Source organism: Aedes albopictus, chromosome 2 (genome assembly GCF_035046485.1).
Source record: "Aedes albopictus strain Foshan chromosome 2, AalbF5, whole genome shotgun sequence".
NCBI lineage: Eukaryota > Metazoa > Arthropoda > Insecta > Diptera > Culicidae > Aedes > Aedes albopictus.
Window position 1 is genome coordinate 74,170,791 of NC_085137.1, and position 25,141 is coordinate 74,195,931.

At 37.9% G+C, this 25,141-nt stretch overlaps 1 protein-coding gene across 5 annotated transcripts in view; it reads left to right on the top strand.

Moving 5' to 3' along the window:
* LOC109427582 (RING finger and SPRY domain-containing protein 1) overlaps positions 1–25,141 on the top strand; it is a 55,295-nt gene that overhangs the window by 8,149 nt on the left and 22,005 nt on the right. For all 5 annotated transcript variants that reach the window (XM_062849929.1, XM_062849932.1, XM_062849930.1 and 2 more), the window contains one exon: positions 24,432–24,612. In XM_062849929.1, the coding sequence (XP_062705913.1) occupies positions 24,432–24,612 (181 nt within the window). The remainder of the gene's footprint in view (positions 1–24,431; positions 24,613–25,141) is intronic.

Consider the following 25,141-nt stretch of genomic DNA (forward strand, 5'->3'; position numbering starts at 1 on the left):
GGAGGAATCCCAGCATACATTTCGAGAGCAATATCTGAGGATATCCTTGGAGAAAGCTCTGGAATTATTGTGGGATTTTTTTTTTTGGAAAAATCCTTGGATGTCATGAATAAATTCTTGGAGAAATCCCTGGGCGAATCACAGGAAAAACATTATTTGGACTCCCTGGAGGAAGCTTAGAAAAAAAATCCTGGAGGAATCCTTGAAGGTATTTCTTCAGAAATCCCAGCAGGAATTCCTAGAGCAGTGGTTTTCAGATCGTGCACCGCGGTGCCCTTGATGCACCGCGAAGCCATGACAAGTGCACCGCAGCACTTCAGAAAAATCTTGCATATTTAAGTTTAAATTTAAATTCATTACCTATTTTATGAAACATAATTCGGCTTAGAACAACTGAACTAGTGTTAGGCGCTCCAAGAGATTGAAAGTAATATTTACATTATTCCAGCCGGCGAGTTAATCTTAAATCCAGCAAAAGCGTCTCAGATATTCGCGAACAAGTCTGCCAAAACTTTCCTAATAAATTTCATATTTTTCCAAGAACTCAAAATTGATGTTCACAAGTATCTACTCTACAAAGTATCTGCAATGTATCTTCAATAAATGCGCTGAAATAAAATCTCAAAAGAAATTTTACTACTATATCTGTGGCTTTGCTTTATACCAGAGAAGGAATCCATCACTGATCTCGAAATCAAGTGAATACATAACTTCTTCCGAATTGACAAGAGTACCTGGAAGGAATTTATCAAAAATATTGTCAATATATGCAAAAGTTCTAAAAATAAAGCTGCCAAGTGTCTTAGAAATCCAGTAAAAGTCTTGGAAAAACGTCTATCAAAATTATTCTAGCGGCGATTTCCTACCTCAATCCTACCTGTCCAACGAACGTAAATTCTTGAATTTTGTCATCAAATTAGCTCGTAATTTGTATAAAATCGCGAGAATTGTAGTTTCCGTCCATTTTCAATTTGATTTGGATCCTGAATTCTCCGCAAATTCCAGTTTTAGAGTCGTTGAAGAGGTAAAAGTGAGGTTATGAGACGCTACCGCTAGAAATAATTCAGTAGTTTTGGTAGGACTTCACCGAGGTTCTTAAAAACAAAACACCACTAATTCGGCTCAAGATTTCATTCAGCATTTATAAAGATCTTGTCCGAAAGTTTCCAGAAACATTCTGAACAAAACATATTCTAAGTCGAATAACTGTGTCACTTCACTATGCTCCGATAAGTGATGAAAAAAAAAGTAAGACAGTGTAATTGGTAAACTAATGACGAGTGTATGCACCTTGGAATTGCTGTGAAAAATTCGTCAGCTTTTTTGACGAATTTAGAATTGTTTTTTTTACAATAATGAACATGTACACCGCGGAGTGATTTATTTCCAAAAAGTGCACCGCGAGCCGAAATGTCTGAAAACCCCTGTCCTAGAGAATCTCATCAGGTATACCTGGTTGCACTCCTTATGAAACCTTTGGATAAATCATCATGGCATTCTTTCTCTTGGAATTTCTGTGTATATTCGAAAAAAAATCTGAAGTAAACCTCGAAGAATTCGTGTCGGTATATCCGATGAGATTCCTAAAAGGAACTTCAAACTAAATCTATAGAAAAAAAATCAGCAAATATCAAGGAAATGTTTCTTGATGTTTTCTGTAAATACACGCAAAATAGAATGATTATGGTTCTACGCCAGCAAATTTCTATAACCTTAATCGAATAGAAAGAGGAATCTAGAACAGCAACATCCGTTGCTGATCCCGTCAGTTCCTCTGCAACCTATCTTGTTTTGAATAATACCTCAGTTTTAAATTTAACGGTGACAAGCGGGTTCTACTCTCTCATCCATCACGCAAATCACAATTTCGAATGATCAATTAAATAAATTTAGACCTTCTCACACAAAAAAAAAAAAACATTTGTTCCCCAATCCAATGGACAGCAGCCAGGCTTATCGCAAATTTGCGTTTTATCGCCCCTGCTTACTCACTTGTTTATGGCTCAGCCAGGCTCATCAAACCGTGCGCTGACTGGCTGGCTGTAATGAGTAATCCATCGAACCGGTCCAGCCCCGGCCAGACGAAGCTAACGAGCTGAAATTGATACCTGGAACCACAATGATGGTGGTGCAGCAGAAAAAAAGTGACGATACCGAATAAACAATGCCACCTGTGCCCCGGAGGGTTGCTGCGCGTTTATGTGTTCTATCTTCTTTGTCCACAATAGCAACAACAACAACAATAGCGGTGGAACCTATATAGCGAAGAACAAGTGTCATCGTCATTGACTCAGGACGTCGGGCATAGGAACTATTGTGTGAGAATACGAACACGTGGGGATAGCCCCCAGAGTTTACTATTCATTCAACGACTCGCGAATAAAGTATGTACCACCATCGTCGGCCTACCGGCCGGTCGATTATTTCGTGACAAAAGATAAAGAAGAAAGCAATGCAGCATGGGAACCGTAGAATAGGGTAGCATTGATGAAGGTTTTTACTTCTGTAATAAATACCTAAATTTAAATGTCGAAACATTTTTCTATTGAACAACAAAACCTGGTGTTGTTCAATACGAGTATTATAGTTTCATAATGAACGTCCTCGAGGGACATTGCTGCGAGAATTTTTTGATCGAAGAGTGCCAATCCTAGAATAGTAGTTTACGTAACAAGGTGTAGAATGAAGATGTTTACAGCACGAGTCGTACATTTATCCAACGAGGCTTGCCGAGTTGTATGATTACGATGAGTGCTGTAAAAATCGAGTTCTGCACCGAGTTGCGTACAGTGACCCCACACCAATGAATCACCTTAATTTTGTACAATATTTATGAATCACCATGTTGATCAAATGAGTGATCCATAAATTGTGGGGTCACTGTACAACGCTTTTTGCAATTTCATAAATTACCGCTTGAGGATAGTTCTTACCAAAACTTTTTCACCAAACCGCACACTGATGTTCATATCCATGCTTAAGAATGTCTGATCATAGCAGGTTATACCTACTGTGCAGTAGTCACATTTTTTCAAAACTGCGTTCAGGAAGCATTAAGAAGTTGATCAAAACTGAAAACAGTGCTGTAACGATTCATTACGCAACACAAATCAGTGCTGTAATGATCCATTACAGCACTACTAATTTGGTGTGGGGAAGTATGCCTTTTCCTGTCAGATTTGCGTGAGGTAAAACAGCCTATTACGACGAGAAATTGCAAAAAAGACTTCAAATGGAGTCTTCTTCAAAAATCGCCTATTCTACAAGAAATTTCTTACATGACGTCAAAATAAAAATCCCGATGGAAATGCTTAACGAATCATAGCAAATATTCCTACAAAAAGTATTTTAATGATCCCATCGTGTATTGTTTCGGAACTTTTGACAATGTTTGAATATCTTTATTATCGAGACTTCCAGCTGGTGGCTGGTTCATCTCCGTTCTTGGGAGAGAAGGTTTCACAATGGAAGGCCTCTCTGTCATACAGAGCTAAAGAATGTTATTATTGAACATTTTAAGTATTGTAGTCCTTCCAGTAATCCGAGTCAAAGTCAGTAAGGTTCAGCGTTGTCGTCATCCTGTATCGTGTGGTGATTTGGAGTTGAATATAGTGTATTCTATTTCTCAAATTTTCTGGTAAAATTCTGTATATTCGATGAAGGATAGGTATAACTGCTGCTTCGTTAGTCTGATCGTTTGCAAGGGCGTCACTTATACTGTATGGAATAATTATGACGGTCTCGAATTGCTTGGTATCAAGGGCAGTTGATCATCAGGTGTTCTACAGTCGTGGTGACATATTTTGCGAAAAGATCGCTCGTGTCCCATGTTATGGGTTAGGCGAGTGTGTCCAGATCGAAGCCGAGATAGTACAAGTTGGTCGTGACGATCTGTTACGTCATTCCAACCAGAAGTTTCTCCTTTAATTTTCCTTATAAACAGATGGCAATGGCCGCGGACCCAAAAAAAAAAGCCGTGATGGGGGGGTGCTTTTTTCTGGATAGCCTTAATTCCATAGATGACGTGTTGATGGTGAGTTGAGCGTGGCGAGGACATTGGCGGAGTCGGAGATCACACAGATTGGCTTGGATACTGGCTTTAGTTAGTTAGTTAGTTAGTTTTTATTTTTAACCAAAATTTAGAAAGAGGGAAAAGCCCCTTTGAGTGATTTCTTTTACTCTCAATGAAATCGTTCTCAAAAAGACACAAAACCTCTTTTTCTTTTCAAAAACATTTACAAAGGTAATATAACTTAAAATAAAGGCTCAAACGGCATTCGTCCATAGCAGAGCCAAATCTTGAATATGGGCCGAAAATCCTCCAAAGTCTTGAATGAACCACGATTTTCATCTACCACTGAGATATTTCTGAAACGAGAAATTTAAAAAAAAAGAGTATCATACTATATACGAAATTTCATTTAAAAAACTAGCGATAAGGATTGCAGCAGCCTCGGCCGAAAAAAACAGAGCAAAACAGAGCGTTTTGCGATTGGGAGGTCAACGTGGAAGTTTGAAGCGTCCCACCTTCTGGCTCCAACCCAGTGAACCTGTTCTACCGGGGGGTGTTCCAGATGGGCCAGACTGACGGGAGCTCTGTTCACCTCTTTGAGGAGAGATACCTGACTATTTCCAGTTGTTTTTTTTAATAACTGATTGTCCTAGAGCATAGCAGTCCTGTAGTTAGGTATCGGAACGAAAGAGTTCCCAGTTCAACGCAGGCTGCGTCTGTTGGAGTTGATGGAAGTAGTCCGGCAATTATTTGAATAACTTGGTTCTATGTTGGAACAATTAGTGTATTTCCAGCCAGACAGAAGAGTTCGATTCCGTAGAATAGTCAACTATTAATAATTGCCTAACAAGGGTTCCTCTGTTGCTACATTTATGCAGTTTAGACAAGGTACGGAGGATTTCAATCTTGTTTAACAGTTCTTCCTCATTCCATTCAGATGAGCTTCAAATCGTAGCTGGCGGTCTAGTTCCACTCCAAGTACAGCTATTGTTTTTCTTGTAGAAATCGGTGCTCCATTTTCTGTTACAGGAGTTTGTAAGACACGATGCTGGGAACTACATATATGGGATACCACGCTTTTTTTTTTCCGCCGACAGACTGAATCCAGGGTGTGTAGCCCAGCTGGCTATCGCTGAAACGATTTCTTGAAACGAGGAACGATAGTTACAGTGGCAACTAATCTCCGTGGCACCCCGGTCAATTCTGCACTGATAGTAGAGTGAGTGTTTCCGATGATGTGCATGTGCCCGCGCTGCACAAGCCCCATTCAGCATGCTGTCAGATAGCATGAGGTGTTCAAGCACGGTTGTATAGCCTGGAACACATAGTGTCCGTTCCGTCGAGGTTTTCGTTTTTTTTTGACAGTCTTCCCATGGGAAATGTGTCAAACTACTGTCACGCACACGCAAACGTATGCATTGTGTGGGGCACTTAAGCCTTAGAGAGATCCAATGAAGCGATGTCGGCATGGAGCCCTTTATGCATAGCGTCCTGCCCTGCAGGACATCTCCTAAGCCGGAAAAATAGGTCATTGTTCCGTGACCAGGATGACAGGCGTGTTGCCGGTGATCCAGAAGCTGGTTGTCCTCTAAAAAGTGATTTAAACGACAGTTTACCATACGTTCAAGAATCTTGCTTACGAAACTGGTTTATGAAATCAGTCGAAAATCCACCGGTAATTTGACAGCTTTTCTCTGTTTAGGTATCGGAACAACTAAGCTGTTTGTCCAGGATTTCGGTATTATGTTTGCGACCTAGATTTTATTCAGGAGGGAAGAAAGGTAACCTTTGAACCAGTTGGGAGATGTTGAAATAACGGGTAGCCGAGATCATCGGAGCCGGCTGATTTACCCTTGCAATGGCGTAAGGCGAAGTTCAGTTCCCCCACACGGAAAGGAGAGTTTATCAAAAGAGTTCGTTACACTTTCAACGGATGCTTGATTCCTTCGAATGAAACTGGTACCGTATTGGTTTAATGATGATAGCGATGTGAAGTGGTCAGCTAGAGCGTAGGCTATTGTGAGAGGGTCTCGTGTAACTCGATTCCACAATTCGGAACCATAATTGGTCGTCAGTGTCTGAAAAGAATCTCGAGATAAGACAGGTTATTAAGTTAGCCATTGATATTCCACTGAATGGCGAACGGAGTGTTTGCAGATGATTCGTTTGACATACCTTGCGGACTGGGTTGGGTTCAAATGTTTGGAGCTTGCCGCAGACTTTTTCTCGGGAGCTACCAGTGTGGTGGACTATCCTTTTCAACTCTGTACGAAGCATGACCAGAAGAGCTACTGGGGAAGTGATTCCTCTATGTTTGAGTTGCAATGAATCATAGAAGATCGTAGGCGTCTGGTTTTGCACTTTGAGGCAGGTTCGCCCTAATAGCAGTTTTTCGGGAGATAGTTATATAAAAGGCTGGTTTGCTGGCGGCTTTGTTTTTGATTTCGGTGAGTAGTGCTTCAATTTTATCGTCCTTGGCTTCAACTTCCTTCAGTACTTTATCCAGTTTTGCTAAGAGTTCGGTAAAGCGCTGATAATTGCTGACTGTTGCGGTAGATGCGATGATTTCGAGCTATACCTTAGGTCATACTGATGTTTTGCTGTTGGATAAGATACGTCTAAGTCTACCCAGAGATGTTGGGCTTCATCTTCTTTTGCGTAGATGGAACACTGTGGATGATCGTTTGTAGAAAGAAGCAAGCGTGCATGGAGTTTCAGGGTTGCTTGTGTGCTTAGGCTTACCAGAGCAGTTGCCTCATGTAGGATTACTTCGGTGTTGACATCGAGCTCGTGTGTTCCGAAATCCCAGCAGCATCGGTGTGTGATAAAACTGGCGAGTTCGGCATCGGATCCATCCAACGTAGATGTCTTCTCTAACAACGGTGCCTTGGATAGTCAAAATGATGGTCAAGGTATAGACTCGTTGGTTTCCATTGCGCTTGTTGATCCTCCGCACTTCCTTAACGCCTTGGTCCCTCAGTTCTTCAACCAGTTCTCCGTCTGAGTAGATACAGATGTCGCCGCAGCTTATCACGCACTTTGACACGTTGAGAACCGAATGCTGCAAGATCTTAATCGGGAAGCCGTCAGTTAGCTTAGACATTTTCATCAGCTTTTCAATGTGATTTTTGTTCCGCAATCTCAGAATAGACGTACTGCGCCTCTTTTCTCAGGAAAAACTCCGTTAACTTTCACTCCCAGATAACTTTCCACGGATTTTTTCAGAAGGAAAAGTGCCTGGGAAAGAATTTCTGAGACAGCTTCCATCCTCATCATCACCATCAATTTTACCACAAATTCCTCTAGTTATGTCGCTAGAAATGTTTACGCGTAATCACTGTTCAATGTCATCCCCGTTTTACGGTACTCGTGAGGGCAGGACCAGATTAGAACCGGGTTGTGCCAATCATCGTCGCAAGGATCAAGCATGGCAAATGTATTTTCACTTCGAGTACACTTTCCAAAGTCGGTCAAGTGCGGCGACTAACCTACAAAATAAAAATCTAGATACAAAACCGAATATCTAGTAAAAATCGAGAACGAAAGCAATATAGAAACAGGCAATCGCAAAAAAAAACGTTCTAGCAGGAGGGGAAACTTGAAAGAATGGGGTCGACATGAAATCGAAGGCTTGTTTAAAATTGCATGACATTCGAGCGGATGGAGCCGTTTCCAGTCGATGGAATTCGCCTTTTCGTTTGTAACTGGTGGCTGATTCAAGGCCCTTTACCGGATCGAAACCAATCTCGCAATGATTGTGTGAATGGACTGCAGAAGGCGATGCGGACGAAAATTGATGATAAAACTAATTAGCGCTTATTTGGCAAAAATTAAAGTTCTTCTGAGAACGGTTCAAGTTTGTTCATCATCATCATCATTTTCTCGAATTTTCGGTTTCATCGGAATCAAACGATTACGCATGACGCTCGTCACAAGAAAGTACTTCGCTTGTTTCAAAAAGTATAACGAGCGATAATGGTCGAGGGTTCAACCTCAGAGTTACCACGCGGCAGCACTCCCGTTTGTTTACTCACTGGCTAATCTATCGTTTATTATCGCATCATGACTATACGATGGAAAAATGTGCAAAACTGCTGAAATGTGGATTGTTGTTGACTGGGTGTTTGATATTGCACTTGATAGCATCAGCCAAGAGACGGTTGAATGGGTTGACGAAATGCTCGTTTCGGATTAGGGTGGGTCATTAGGGCTTGAGTATTTACTAAATATTGTTGAATAATGTCAATTGCGACAATCGTAGTTTGAATATTTTGATTTATAACTCAATCGTAGTACGTTGAACTGCACGGACATGTTTAAATGCTTCTAATCTCTAATGGTTTGTTACATGAATTCACTGTCAACCCGTGTGCAGATTGTTGAGATTTCAGCACTTTTCCAAACTTTTGCCGAGATCTGCACATCATGCAGATATTCGTTGAGAACTAGATATCAATTGTTATTTTTACAGAAATACCAGTTCATAATTTACTCAACACACGATTGTGGGTAGTTTTACCGAGCTAGCAAATCTGTTTTGTGTCAAATGGAAAATGGGCCTTTCTTCTCTTTATGTTGTGTAATTTAGCATTTTTTTTATTTGAAGTATTTTGAAAAAATTGAAAATTTTGAATTTGTAAGCGCAAACTGTAATTTTTTTAAGCAATATTTCTAAATACATTTCAAGTTATACTCACTTCAGTGGCGATTCCCTAACCTCAAATCTACCTGTTCAACAAGTGTAAATTCTTGAATTTTGAGAACAAACTAGCTTGTAATATGGGTAGAGAATAAAAAGAATAGTCCTTTTCTTTCATTTCCTAATTGATTATGATCGTAAATTCTTTGCAATTGCATGTTTTAGGGCAGTCGAACAGGTAAGAAGTGAGGTTACGAGACGCCACTGACTCACTTAATAGTATTGTCATCTTAGATTTTGACGAAATGAATACTCAACAACAATGCTTCTCCTTTCTAATACCTTGCCAATTCAAATCACCCTAATGATACAAACCCTAATCGCGTGATTCATTTGCAGCCTGTTCGAAATCGGGTATGATAAGACATTGTATAGTAACATACTAGGGGACGATTACTGGGAATTTGTTTGCTTATGGTTGAGCAGTGATATAGGGGTATAAGAAAATAAAATTAAAATTCATTGAAAAACGATTACTGATACCGATACGTTCCTCTTTCTTCTTTGTAATGAGACGTCCCCTACGTTATAGTTTTTGAATTCGTAAATATGCAGTGTGGCAGGCAAGCAGATACTCAAAAGAATTTTCCATTACGAAAAGATTCTCACCCGGACTAAGATTCGATCCCAGACACTCTGGGCCAAGGTCCTGCTGGATACATGCGCGTTCACCGTTTCGGCTGTATGGTGAATGAACTATCGTTTACAATTCAATACGCAAAAACGAGAATCGTCGTTACATTTCACGCCTGCATCAATCAAGGTTACGCAATGCGAAGAGAACATGAGCCATGAAACCAGTCCCCAGCTGACAGTCCCCAAGTTAAAACCTTCCACAAAGTCGTAAATACTGTTCAACGTATATTTTTTTCTCCCGAGAAATAATTAATCCAGACCAGTGGGTAAACGAATCAAGCCCTCGAAACGTCAATATCCTACCCGAGAGGTTGAACGATCAGAACTGTGTATACCTAGTAGGGCAGCAGTATAGTGTCGGAAGGGTCGGAAGGTATGTATTATCGCCGAACGCATTTGCATGGAAATGGCATCTCGGTGCGTCACTTGGCAATCCGCCATCAAGGTTCAAGATCAAGTTTGTTCCTCCGAGTAATCGATAATTACCACCCGAGACTCTAGCAAGCCCATAGCTTTCCGGTTGGAGGATACTCGGTTGGTGACAATTTACGGATACCGGTCGGTCGGTATACATATTCCACCTATCCGTTCGGAGGTAAATATGTAGGTACTCATTCACCGCAGCAACTCGGTTACCGTTCCGAGTAGGACCAGTAGCAGCATGTGCTAAGAACAAGTTTTTTTTTTTTGCTTTGATACAAACAGGAGCTATAAACGAACGTGGCTATCACGGTGTTTTTTCTTCTAATCGGTGCACTAGTTTCGCAGCTCAGCCAACGGCAGGTTCAACGGATAGGTGCAGGTTAACTACCTTTGAGCGATAAGGCGATTTCGTAAGAATGTTGTTTATGGCGATTGGAGATTAGCACTGAATTAGATGGTATAGGTGTAACCATATTTCATTTCTATCCGTATGAACCCACTCATCAATTGAGTGCACTCCCACTACTGTTTTGTTTGATCTAAGTTTCGAATCTTTTTCCATGACAATCCGTACTTGACGCGACTATTGTAGTTCTGTTGGACAGCGCAAAGACTGTGACACTTGCTGTGACTGATGATTTACGTATTAATGTTGAAAGTTATGAATAAAGATTAGAAAAAGAACGAACTGCACGGTATTCTCGATGATGGTGCTACGACGAACCAGCCTCTAGTGAAAATGGGAATCTTGACGGCACGGAGGGCATGGCAAGTTAAAACCTCATGGGAGCAAATGCTGAGCCCCTGCTGGAAAGTTATTTGTTCACAAAAAACACTTAGACCCTTTTCACTTGTTATGCTAGAGATATCAACAAATTGGTGAGCTCGTTTCATGCTACTGATCAATAGGAAGCAATCGGTGAAGTATTAGATTGAAAATGGTGAACTGAATTTTTGTATGGTGAGATGATCAATTCTCCATTTCTGCAATGAATTGGTTCAAACAGCGTGGGTATTATGATTTCTTGCCTAATTGGATGCTGTTTGAGCAATAGTTTGAGTAACTACAGACACAGAGTTGCCCAAACTGTTGCTCAAACAACAAATTAGTCAAGAAATCATAATATGCACGCTGTTGTTTACACCATTTCATTGCAGAAACGAAGAATTGGCCATCTCATCATACAAAAATCAAGCTCGCCACTTTCAGTCTGATACTTCACTGACTGCTTTCCATTGTGAAAATTCACGAAGTATTAATTAAGAAGCTATCATGAATTTCTTTGATATTATCAACTATTTCAAGTAAGGGCATAAACTTATAACTTTATATTCCAGTGTAAAGTAGAACTCGTTTAGCATTCTTGTAGAACAGAGTGTGATTCTTTATGGCAGGTTCATTCAATGGCAAAGAACCGCTCTTTTGTTTTCATTTACGAAATAATTTGAATAGTTCTCCAGCTCCGGTGTCGACATGTACAGGGCATAGACAAAATGATCGGGACAGGCAAAATTTTCACTTTTCAAAAAATGTTCAACTAGCTGTAACTTTTCGAAAAGTGCATCGAATATTCTCAATTTTTTACTGTAAGTTCATCAACTAGTTGTGTATCAGTGGTCCAAATTTGGGAGAGATCGGCCCGTTTTCCACGAAGTTATAAAGATTCTTGAAAAAGGTAATCCAATAGCCAACTTTAAGCTGCTATATCTCCGGATTTGAAGAACCGATTGTAATGAAATTTTGACCATTCATGACTTACATAATGAACTCTGGAAAACATTTGACTAAACTTGAAATTGAAATCTAATCGTTATAATTTTCTTCCGTGTTAAGAATTTTAAGTCGCGTCAACGGTTTTTCATAGCTCATTATATAAGTCATAAATAGTCAAAGTTTCATTGCAACAGCTCAAAGTTGGCTATCGGATAATTTTACCTTTTCCAAGAATCTTTATAACTTATATATTATATATTCGAAAGGAACCTCTCCCCACTAATAGAAGCTTCTTCCCGTGACAGTCGTGAAGAAATAGAAGTGATCTTGATCGCAAGTAACAATTCGCGTCATACTAATATTCCTTCCTTTCCTCGATGACCGTAAGGACGTGGCCGATGCCGTTATTACTGCATTATTTTCTTGTTTAGCTCATGTTACAAAGTGTCGTCGACGGTCCGGTAGGCCGACGATGGTGATACTTTATTCGAGAGTCTTTGAATCAATAGTAAACTCTTGGGTCTATCTCCACGTGTTCATAATCTCACACAATAGCTTATATGCCTCGTCCTGAATCAATAATATAATATAGTCAATCTAGTTCATAACCAACGGCTTGTAAATGTGGTACCAATTAATCCAAGATGCTTATCCAGAACATATTGAAAGATACGACTGATTTAGATCAGTGGAGGCAGACCTATACCAAAACCGAAGAAGTAAGAATGTAGTAACAATCAATTCGAATCACTTTGTCCAAGACTTCAACCATCTACGGAACATATCTGGGACACTAGAGTGTTGTATTTAGAGATAAAACCTTTATAGACTAGTTTCAGCAGATCTATATCAAAATCAAAGACATAAAATTGTAGTACCATCCAAGCTAGATAACTTTACTGAAGACTCCAACCCTCTTGGATGCTTGATTAGAGCAGTGGATGCTGTCGAGAGCTGCAATCGATCGTAGCTAGGGATGTTCAAGATAGCTATGAATATTTTGTATATTGACAGCATTAATTTATTACGTAACGCTGAAATTGACATTTCTTGAAACACGATTCTCGCTAATTGTTAGATTGAATTTTCAACTTTCATGAGAATTTTAGCAGGGGCTTTCAATGGGATTTCCGTGATGTTTCAGAAGAGCTTTTTTTTGAAAAGTTGTTGAAACCTGAAATTCGTAAGCTCTTCTGGATTCAAATGACATATAAAGAGAAACCTCTGAGTTTGAGCCAAAAATATTGATATTTAGATTGAATTTTTGAGTAATAAAAAGATGCTTTCACTGTAAGTGCCATAACTTTTTCAATTTTTACCCGATTTTCAATCTTTTTTATGAATCTCTCAAATTAATTTTCGAAGTTTATATAAACATTTAAATTCTCCAAAGTCACGCAAAGTATATTTTTTTAAGATAGGGTCTGGGACCATTTGGGCAGGAGCACCTATTTTGGGCACTTGCTGCTATAACTCAGTCAAATTCAAAGCAATTGTTATGAAATTTTGTTCATGGCTGGATACTGTGCGTATCTTATCGTATTCCAAAACTCAAGTCAATTGGCTGAAAACTGACTGAGCTACAGCAGCAAGTGCCCAAAATAGGTGCTCCTGCCCAAATGGTCCCAGATCCTATATATTTTTCTTTTTGCAAAAATATTTAACTTATCGTGCCCTAAACTTTTGAACCGCTTGACCAATTTAAATTTTTTTTTAGCATGATTCTGTAGATAATTCTGTTGCCTAAGAATGTTGTGAATGAACTATACCTTAAAAAATGGTTTGAACGTGGATTTTTAATATTTATATCATTCAAAAACGCGTATTTTACTAGAAAAATGTGATATTTGGCAAAAGTTCAATTTGTTTTTATGTATAGTTTCGGGATTAAAGTGAAAGTGCTCTGACTCAGAGCCTCTGAGTTAAAAAAAAAATATTAGGGGTACTCACTAAACAGATTAAATTGCTGCGTTAGCCATGATTTTCTGCTTATTTGAAATGTTTCATGATTCTGCGAATAAAATAATCAAAGATTGCCTTGGTGATAGCGACGTTTAATCAGTTTAATCAGTTTACGCTGTTAAGTGAATCCCCCTATTATGTTTTAATAACAAGGAAAAAAATTTAAAAAAATCTCCACTGTGTTTTATATCCCTAAATGTGATGCTAGGTATCTGGTTTGAATAAAACTGCCAAAAAAAGCTTCCTAAACTCCAATTTCACATAAAAAAATCACGCTTAAGGGCATGTTTTGACAGTTTTTGGTGGAAATTCCAATAAAAATGGATACTTTATCGAATAGTTTGTTCAGGATTTTTGCAGGCAATACAAAAGATTTCAAATTGGTCAAGCGATTCAAAAGTTATCGGGCCCAAAACCCTTTTTTATTGTAAATAGAAGAAAAAATAAAAAGAATCTTAAAAAACTTATATTTTGCGTGATTTTGAAAAAAAATTCTACAATTCAATTCGAAAATTAATTTGAGAGAGATTCATTAAAAAACGACTGAAATTGAAAAAGCTGTGGCACTTAAAGTGAAAGCACCTTTTTATTACTCGAAAATTCAATTTTGAGGCATTTGCGCCACCTCTAAATCTCAATATTTTTGGCTCAAACTCAGAGATTTCTCTTCATTTCGAGGGGTGGGGGATGTTGGAAGGGGTCAGGAGGATTTGAAGGGCTCTCAAGGAAGCTTCAGAGGGTTTTGAGAGGGGCTTCAAGTGGAGTAAGCGGGTTTCAGGAAGTTCGGAAGTGATTCTCTGGTCGGAAACCACTTCCGAATTTTCTGAATAGAAGAGAGACCAAATAAACGATAAAGCAGGCGCGGAAATTACCGTTTGTCTCAACTCGTAAAGATAATGACGTGATCTCAAAAATGTTTGTTGGTGACAGAACAAAAGCTAAATTTGTCTCGTATTTTTCAACTCGTGCATAATCAATTAGGCGGATACAAATTAAATTTTGACTTTTTGTCTCCCCCCCTTCAACAAATTTTGGCAGGATTTGGCATTTTGAGGGAGCAGATAAAAAAATATTTATCAAAATATCGGGTTTTGCTAAAAATTCTTTTACAAATCCGATGAGATTTTAATATTTTTCAGATTAAATGCTTTATTATTATTATCCCCCCCCTCGAACAGCCAAGGAGTGGTGGGACAAAAAGTGAAATAAATATTTGTAACGGCCTTATTATAAACCCAAAATTAAAACTGCTTAGTGATGGCGCTTCTATCTACAGTGATGCAATGCTTATCAAATCCAAGTTATCCCTCGAAAATAGCATAGGTGGCCCAAAAAACACTACATTCTCTATTTTTTAATTTTCAAACCGTCATAACTTTTGAACCAATTATCCGATTTAAAATCCTGTTTCACGAATGAGAAAATTATTAGTTTTTCATTTAAGAAAAATATCGTGAAAAAAAGAGTAAACTTCTCGCGTTACATTTGAAAAGGGCCTATCCCCAGAACGTAAACATTGAGAAAAATCGATGCAAACATTTTCCATCGCATTTCTTATTCGTATTTTACAGTTTTCGGAAATTTAAACATGCTTTTGAGGAATTCCACGGAGTCATGTCAGTCGATCCTGAGCGACCATTTCAAAAATATCTGAAACTTTGCACAGTTTTTCAATTTCATCTAAATCGCCTTTTTTCGATATCAAACCTTCATATTCACTCACGACTAACTTTTCAAAAGGGTGTATGCGAAAATAGTTCAAAAATATTCTAAAAGCTGTACAGCAAAAACGGATTGTTCGATTGTTATGAATTTTTCAGCAAAGTTAGATAACTAAATGATGATTCCTTAGAAAATATACACTGTAAAAAATTTCTTTTTTTACTATAAAAAAATATGATCTTTGTCACAAAAACTCAAATATCTCAGAACCCTATCTTTTTACCAACGTCAATTTTTTAGGGAAAATGGCCCATTATATCAGCTATCTACCATAAAATTTTGGTGATGGTAAACTGATAAACAAAAAAGTTATGACATTTCAAACATTTCACAATTTTTACATTTAGTAACAAAAAAAAAATTTTTTTTCTGTGTAAATTATTTCGAGAACTATATTTTGATGCTGATTTTATTGTAAAGGCTACCGCATGAATTAAACAAGTTGTTTTCATGATATTTTTGTTTTATTATTTATAATTACTATAGTATCTATTTGAACCTTACACGCGATCCAGTGTTGTGATCAAAAATATTGAGATTGTCATACTTTTTATTGTACGTGACTGGTGAAAAAATCCCTTGATAGTGTTGAAAAGCTGTTGATCATAAGAAAAATGGAATTAAACTTATTTTGAAGACGAAAGCTGCATAATAAAAGTTTTATATATACGCGTATACGTCTAGTTGATCTGCAAAAAAATACCTCTTAGGGTCGATTTCTTCACCCTGGCTTAGGCGTTAAGCCAGGTTTAACTATATGGGTAAGCCTGGCTTACGGGTTAAGCCGAGGTGAAGAAATCGGCCCTTAGGGCCAATTTCTTCACCTCGGCTTAACCGGTAAGCCAGGCTTACCCATACAGTTAAACCTGGCTTAACGCTTAAGCCAGGGTGAAGAAATCGCCCCTTAGAGAACAGACTTTATGATCGAAAAAATGCGAGTAACTTCAACAACAACAAATGCATAAGAGGTACATACCACAGACAAACAGACAAAACGCCTAGAACAATTTTCGTGAAAATCCATCGCCCAGTTCACACTACCACCACCTGGTGGAAATGTTTCACGAAACACTGCGTTGTGCAATATCGTCATCAGAAGGCGCTAGTGTGAAACGTCAAACGCAAAGAAAAACGATGGGCACTCTTCTGGTTATGAAAGCCACAACCAAGATTCAAAATGATCGTTAAAGGCGTGGTCAATGAAAATTTCGTCAGTGTTACGTTTGTTTGTCTGTATACTAGGGTGGCCCACACTTATATGAAAAACAAAAATTTCGAAAAATGCTAAGTCTTACCTCCTAAATAAGTTGTTTTGGACTCCCAGAAGCTACGTTCAAAATTTGAGTAAAATCGGTTGAGCCTAAGGGGGCGCTCAAAACGCTTGAAGTTTATATGGGAAAACTTGGCCAAATGTACACTCCCGTTCAAAAGTTTGGGGTCACCCCCTCAAAAACATGTCATTTTTTAGGCCCATATCTCCGCCAATTTGCGTCCGATTTCAAAACCCTAGGTTTTATTCAAAAGATAATAAGTCAAAGAAACTTTGAACATGATTTAAAAGAAACTTTTTCAAAAAATTTTGTATGTAAACTTAACCCAAAGTTGCCAAATTTTCTAAAAAATGAATATAAACTTACGGCAGTGTCGCTGGAAGTTGGGTCGACTAAATTTTAAGATGAGAGCGGTAATATGACCCATTTTCTATTAGCTTTCAACTGCTTTTTACAGAACTAAGCTAAAAAATCTAGAAAAAAAGTTATTAAGTAAATTAATCCTTGATGTCATCGACCAAAAGTTTGGGGTCACCCCTCAATATGATGTATCGGCCAAAAGTTTGGGGTCACTTTCGTAAAACATGGAAAAGTGATTTGGTAATATCTTCGTCATCTATAGTTCAATTTTAATTATTTTTGGCTCATTTCAAAGATAATTAACTAAATTTACGTTTGATGTCTTCAACTTAACGTATTTAACGATTTTTGTATATAAAAATGTTATGTAAAGTTAGCACATTTTACCACGCTTCAAAAAATGAGGCAACTTTACGTTAAGTTTTAGTATGTACATTTCAACAAATATGTGTGGTTCAATGTCCATGCAGTAAGTATCGTTCATTTTGTTTCAAATAAGCCAAGAGGAATTAAAATTGAATGAAAGATGACAAAGATATCAACAAATCACTTTTCCATGTTTTACGATAGTGACCCCAAACTTTTGGCCGATACAGCATTTTGAGGGGTGACCCCAAACTTTTGGTCGATGACATCAAGGATTAATTTACTTAATAACTTTTTTTCTAGATTTTTTAGCTTAGTTCTGTAAAAAGCAGTTGAAAGCTAATAGAAAATGGGTCATATTACCGCTCTCATCTTAAAATTTGGTCGACCCAATTTCCAGCGACACTGTCGTAAGTTTATATTCATTTTTTAGAAAATTTGGCAACTTTGGGTTAAGTTTACATACCAATTTTTTTGAAAAAGTTTCTTTTAAATCATGTTCAAAGTTTCTTTGACTTATTATCTTTTGAATGAAACCTAGGGTTTTAAAATCGGACGCAAATTGGCGGAGATATGGGCCTAAAAAAATGACATGTTTTTGAGGGGGTGACCCCAAACTTTTGAACGGGAGTGTATGTAGAAATTTTAAGTTTTCTAACTTTGCCGCTAGGTGGCGCTGTAAGCGTTCAATAATCAAACCCTTTGGTATTATTGTAGGTGACTATATGCCAAACAACTTTGTCGAAGACCGCAAAGTGATCCGACGCCTGTGAAAAAAGTTATACCCTAGGCAAAGTGAGGCAAAGTAGTGAGATTTCATTATTGATATTATTCTTTTACATGTATTGGAAAAACAACAATAAAGTTTATCCTCACTTTACCAAGGGTATAACTTTTTTCACAGCAGTTGGATCACTTTGCGGTCTTCGACAAAGTTGTTTGGCATATAGTCACCTACAATAAGACCAAAGGGTTTGATTATTGAACGCTTACAGCGCCACCTGGCGGCAAAATTCGAAAACTTAAAATTTCTGCATACATTTGGCCAAGTTTTCCCATACAAACTTCAAGCGTTTTGAGCGCCCCCTTAGGCTCAACCGATTTTGCTCAAATTTTGAACGTAGCTTCTGGGACTCCAAAACAACTGATTTAGAAGGTAAGACTTGGCATTTTTCGAAATTTTTGTTTTTCATATAAGTGTGGGCCACCTTACTGTATACATACCATGAAAATGCTCACGAAAAAGCAAAAAAATACTACCGCTATGGATATTAAAAATTTTATAGTAAATTTTTTCTTCGTCCAAGCAAACAACACCAAACTAGTCAGTTAAAACTAATAAGTGATTTTGTTTATTATAATCTAACGAACAACATGAACAGTCGCTTTCTCAAAGGTCTTCAACTCAACGCTCTCTTGTAGACCGCTTGTGAAAAAAAAATGTTCAAAAGAGTTACGAAATCTCATAGATAAACTGAAAGAGACTGGTTATGCCCAAATTGAATACAAATTTACGCATTTGCACGTCCTGCCGTCTAGACTTTGACAAACGAGCCATCTGTATATCATCGGTAAAGCAGGGCGCAGGAAGTTCGAAAACGACAACAACTGAGAAATTGCCAGAAGTGCTAAGTGCAGAGAGTCATGCCACCGTACCATCAGCGACATCTGTTTAAACAATTTAATCACGCCTCTTTTCAAAAATGCTTTGAAATATACTTCAACATTTATACCCATTTCAATATTTTTAACGTTGCAAAACACGCTTTCAACATTCATCTTGAAGAAGAGGGAAAACACTTGTCCTCAAATGTAACAGCAAATTAATCAATAAACGACTAATGCGCGGAGGGCGTGATAAAATCGGAACAGTACTGTACATATAATATACATAATACATAATAAAAACAGATTGTTTTACTCCCGCAAGGCCATTAACAATAAAATCAGCATCAAACTGCGCTTTCCGGCCGAAATAATTTACACTAAAAAAAATTATTACTAAATGTGAAAATTGTGGAATGTTTGAATTGTCATAACTTTTTTGTTTATTAGTTTATCATCACCAAATTTTTATGGTAGATTGCTAATACAATGGACCGTTTTCCCTAAAAAATTACATTGGTAAAAAGATAGGGTTTTGAGATATTTGAGTTTTTGTGACAAAAATGATATTTTTTAATGTTAAAAAAAGATTTTTTTTTCACAGTGTACATTTTTTTAGGAATCACCATTTAGTTATCTAACTTTGCTGAACAATAAAATCTGCATCTAACTGCGATTTCTGATCGAAATAGTTTACACAGAAAAAAATATTTACCAAATGTGAAAATTGTGAAATGTTTGAAATGTTATAACTTTTTTGTTTATTAGTTTACCATCACCAAATTTTTATGGTAGATTGCTAATACAATGGACCGTCTTCCCTAAAAAAATTACGTTGGTAAAAAGATAGGGTTTTGAGATATTTGAGTTTTTGTGACAAAAATGATATTTTTTAATGTTAAAAAAGATGTTTTTTCACAGTGTATATTTTCTTAGGAATCACCATTTAGTTATCTAACTTTGCTGAAAAATTTATTGCAATCGAACGAACCATTTTGGCTGTGCAGATTTTTGAATATTTTTGAACCATTTTCACATACACCCTTTTGAAAAGTTAGTCGTGATTCAAAATAAAAATTTGATATCGGAAAATGACGATTTAGATGGAACTTAAAAACTGTGCAAAGTTTCAGTTCAATAGAAAATCATGAATTAAAAAATTTCCTTAATTTTGATGCTGTTGCTTGGAATCGCTCTTTTCGCTTTAATGACACAATAATAGATGTATCTATGCTTCAATAATCAAGTTTACATTAAAAATTATCAGAAAAGTTGTGAAAAATTATAGATAAACAAGTTAAGCTAATTTGAAAATTTACACCCAGTGTACGCCTTATTGTGAGTCTTTCTAAAATTTTCTTAGCGTGGGTTGGTCCCCCGAGTGAGTCCGTTGTTGACATCGTATCAAGGCTTGGCCGTTTTTGAGAGAGAGAATTCTCTCTCTCGGCGCTCGGGCCGAGAGCCGTTCGGAAAATTTTTAATTGTCGGCCCTTTAAACGAGAGGACTAACAAATGAAAACAAAATTTTACCGTTACTGGCCCATTTGGAGCACGGGCTTATGAATGATTGGAAAAAAAACAATGATCGGCCGTTTTGAAGGTGGGGTTTATTCTGATAAGATTAACCGCTAGGCGGGTGATGTTTGCACAGTATGTTACTGTTGGGGGATGCTATGGAAAGGTATCAAAATAGATTTAATTACATTTTAGGGATAGGCCCTTTTCAAATGTAACGTGAGACTTTATTATGCAAAAATGGTCAAAATATCAGTTTTTTTATGATTTTCACAATGTTGGACCACAATGCCTATATTTTTTTACGATAGTTTATCTATTTTTAGATAACATATCAACAAATTAGAAATGTTGTTCGAGTTGTTTTTGATCCGCATTTTTTTCAAGTTTCACGTTTTGTGCTCATATATGTATGGAATGACCATGCGTTTCCATCACTTTAAAATTGCCGTTTATTTATTTTTTTTTTATTTATATTTATACATACAGCCATGAGCTACTGGGTGAACTTTAGTTATATAAAAAAATGCTAACGGTTTCATCTGCTACAGAGTGGTAATCCTCCATGAATTGCTTCTGGCATTCCTTCAAAAGCTCCTTTGAATTCCTTCTGAATTTCCTACGGAAGTTTCTCCTCCTAGAGTTCTTCCTTCTTCCTCCTAGAGTTTCAAAGATTCATATGGGAGCTCTTTCTGGAACTCCTCCAGGACTGCCTTCAGAGATTGATCTAAGAGTGTTTTCTACGATTTCTCCACAGGTTTTTTGAGGGACCCCCAGGAGGCCCTACTAAAATTACTCCAGCAGTTTCTTCTGATGTTCCTTCAGGATTTGATCTGGGAATCCACAAGAAGTTCCTTCTTGGATTAGTCAAGAAATTTCTTTGGATTTCCTTTTTTTTGAGAATTCCTCCAGCAGTGCACAGCAAATCGCGTTCGTTAATTTTTACCGAAATCTCATCCGCGTTTACCGAAATCTCGAGCGTTCGGTAATGGGTTTTATTCGAAATTCTGTAAAAAAATACCAAATTTCGGTAAAATGTTTTCGTTTATCTGTCAAACTCTAACAAATTTCGGTAAAAGTTGCTACCTTTACCGTTTTTTTCCTGTAAGACAAACTTAACGGTTGAGATTTCGGTAAAACATTACCGAAGTCGGTGATTTTTTCTAACTGTGTTCCTTTTGCGAATACTTCAAATGTTCGTTCTGTGATTTCTCAAGGATTTCTTTCTGAGTTTCCTCAAAGAGTTTCTTAGAATCTTTCTTGGATTCTTCCAGGAACTTCTTCGAGGATTTCCTCAGGACTTCCTTTACGAATACCTCCTGAAGTTACTTCTAAGATTCCTCCTTAATGTTCCAAGATTGACCAGAAGTTGCTTCTGGGATTTATTCAAGAGTTCCTTCAAGGATGCATCTTTCTGGGAATTACAACCGTGATTTCTTCCATAGTATTTCTCCAGAAGTTTCTTACGGAATTCACTTCTTCCTTTTACTTTTATGATTTCTTCAAGAGACGTCTAGGATTTTCTAGGAGTTCCTTGAGATTCCGGGGAAATTCCGGAGTGACTCTGGAAAACTGCAACGTATAAAATCACGTAATTGATCCAGGTAATGGTCTATCCAGGATTCCTTCAGAAGTTCCCTCTGTGATTCTTCCTGGAGTTATTTTTGTCTGAAATTCCTGAAGAGGTTCCATCTGGCATGCATCCAGGAGTACCAGGAATCCTCCAGGAATTATTATTGTAATACCTCCAGGAATTCTTTCATGGAATAGGGTTTATTTTGAAATGTCTTCAGACTAGTTTCACCGGGAAACTGCTGGAGATATTAAAAAAATGTCTTGGGATTGTGTAGGAACGGTAATTCCGGAAGGAGTTTTTAAAATACTTTCGGAATAAGTTCTAGGAGGAATCCCTCAAGAAGTTTTTCCTAGACGAATTATTGAAATTTATGAAAGAATGCCTGGAAGGAACTTCTAAGCAATCCCGAAGAGAACTTCTGGAGGGAACCTGGGATAAATTCATGAGAAATTCATGAAAGAATCCCTCAAGGAACTTTTCGTGTAATTTCCGGAGGAAATCCTGAAGTAATCCCAGAAGAAAGTATAGAAGAAATTTATGACGCAAATCTAGAATGAATTCTTGAAGTTCTTATCGGGAGCTAATGAAAAAATCCACAAAAAATTCTTGGTGGATTCCAGAAAAGATCTCCTGGACCAATCCCAGAAGGAACTCTTGGAGACATCTCAGAAGAATCTTCTTGAGAAATCCTAGAAGGTTTCCTTAAGGGATTACAGGAGGAAGTCCTTGAGAAATTCAGGAAAAAATCCTGGAAGAATCCCGGAAGGAATTCTTAGACATATTTCGGAATTTTCAAAGGAGAAATCTCAGAAGAAAGTCTTTGAAAAATCCCAGAAGACTCTTGAAGAAATCCTAAAAGGAAGAAGTGAATTCCGGAAGTAATCACGATTGAAATTCTCAGAAAGATTCATCTTTGAAGGAACTCCCAGAAGCATCTTCTGATCAATCTTGAAAATTTTTGGAGGAACTCCAAAAGGAAATTCAGGAGGTATTCCAAATCAAAAAAGGAAATCCCAAGGAACTTCTTGACAAATCCAAGAAGAAACCTGGAATAAACTGGAAATGGTCCAACAATCGGTCAAATTTGACATGTTATCCGTTCATTCCAGGATTTTTCGTGTTCCGTGCCCAGCTAGACATTTTAGTGACAATTTATTCACAGTCGGCTTAAATCGTTTTCAACATAAATAAAAAGAAAATCGGGTTAAGTACGGTTCCTTTGAATTCCACTAAGAATTTGCATCCTTTGACAGATACGTATTTCGACCTCAACTGTAAGGTAGTCTTCAGTGTCTTGTACTTGACTCGAGTCAAGTACAAGACACTGAAGACGACCTTACAGTTGAGGTCGAAATACGTATCTGTCAAAGGATGCAAATTCTTAGTGGAATTCAAAGGAACCGTACTTAACCCGATTTTCTTTTTATTTACAGATATTCCCCTAACAAGCCCAGGTTAATCATCATCGTTTTCAACATGTCAAGAAGCGAAAACGGGTGAATTTTTATTTTTTATAGGGAGGTTCCAGGGTGCTATATGAATGTCATAGAGGGGTGTCAATATGTTTAAAGACGTTTCAGAGAGGTTTTTGAGTGTATAAGGGATTTTAGAGGGGGTTCCCGGGCTTTCTAAGATGGTTTCAGCAAATTTGGAGAAGAATATGAAAGCGTTTCAGAGAATTTCAGATGGTTTCAAATGGTTTCAGATGGTTTCAAGATTTCAAGGAGCTTTCAAGAGAACATTAGGGAGTTTCAAATGGGATTCAAGGTGTTTCAGGGGGAAATTGGAGCTTGTGTGATTTAAATCCTTATTCGTAATACAGCGAAAGAACACTAGTTACGATTGTTGATCAAATAATCTATACTGACAAGTTTTATTTTATGATGATGAATTTGGGCGTGTTAGTGGAATACATGTAAGTACAAGCAATGTCGGGTTAAGTACTGTTCCTTTCAATTCCATTAAAAGAATTTGCATCCTTTGATAGATACGTATTTCGACCTCAACTGTAAAGTCGTCTTCGGTGTCTCTTACTCGACTCGGCTCGACTGAGTTTTATTTCTTGGAGATGACAATTATTTAAATTCTTTTCGCAGTACACAGGTTGCACCTATTTTTGTGGTACTTCTACACTTAATTTGAATTTTTTGGAAATTTCAAATAATTAGTCATACCTACTTTCATTGGGATGTTAACTACCACATAGTTCATCATTCACACTGAACCCTCGAGAACGGATGAAATCTAAACCTGATGAAAATGAAACAGGAACATTTAATGCGTCCACTTTCGTACTCATCAGTTTGGTCCCCCGTCTCCCAGTATACACGAAAAATCGTCATAATAGCCGGGTGGTGCTGATTACTGATTATTTCCTCCCAAAACCAAAACAACCCGCATCGATCCGCACCATGTGGTATATGCTGATGACGCGTTGTTGGCTTTGGCTCGCTCGCTGGAGCGTCTATACATTTCCTATTATACATCGACGAATAATGAATGCGTCATACTCATACCACCTACAGCCACTAACCGTTTTTTCTTCTTTTGTGTATTTTTTTTTCTTACAGTGAACCAGAACCACCCAACTCGATGGTTATGCTGCATGACATTACCGACAAACCGACCGGTTGGATCCAGCTAGTCAAATCGCTGATTCGGGTGGTGCCGTTGGAGCATCCGATGGGTCCGAGCGTGATCACCCTGCTGTTGGACGACAGCCCACTGCCAACGAAAGATTCGGTCCTGGAGGTGAGTTCGTCGTTTTGGGACTGAGGCCATTAGTGATCTTGCGTTCCTAAATTCGTCCTGATCTCAATCCAAGATCTGGCCCATCTCTAGAAAAATTTCCTTCCTAAGTCTGTGTTTGAAGCTTCAATTTCTAGGGTTAATCACCGCATGAATTCATTATAATGAGGATTTCTCAAAGATTAATGCTTCGTTCTTGGCTATTCCTAGGACTCGATAAACCCAGGAAGTGCTAAATGAGACAGTTCATTGCAATTCAACCACCCCTAATGTCATCCTACAATTTTGAAACAATGACTCCACCATAAAGTATCCCCGTATCCCTATCTCATTATGTGTGATTTATTTGATTGACAAATGACAAATGAACTCACACTACCCCCTACCCAAAGTGACCGGCGGTCATTGATCATCTATCTATTTCAGAGGCATTAGTGCCTCTGTTGTCGCAGCAGCACCAGACTGATAAGCTGGGAGATTTGTGCAGTCATCGACAACGACGATGACGACGACGATATCGACCGACGACGAC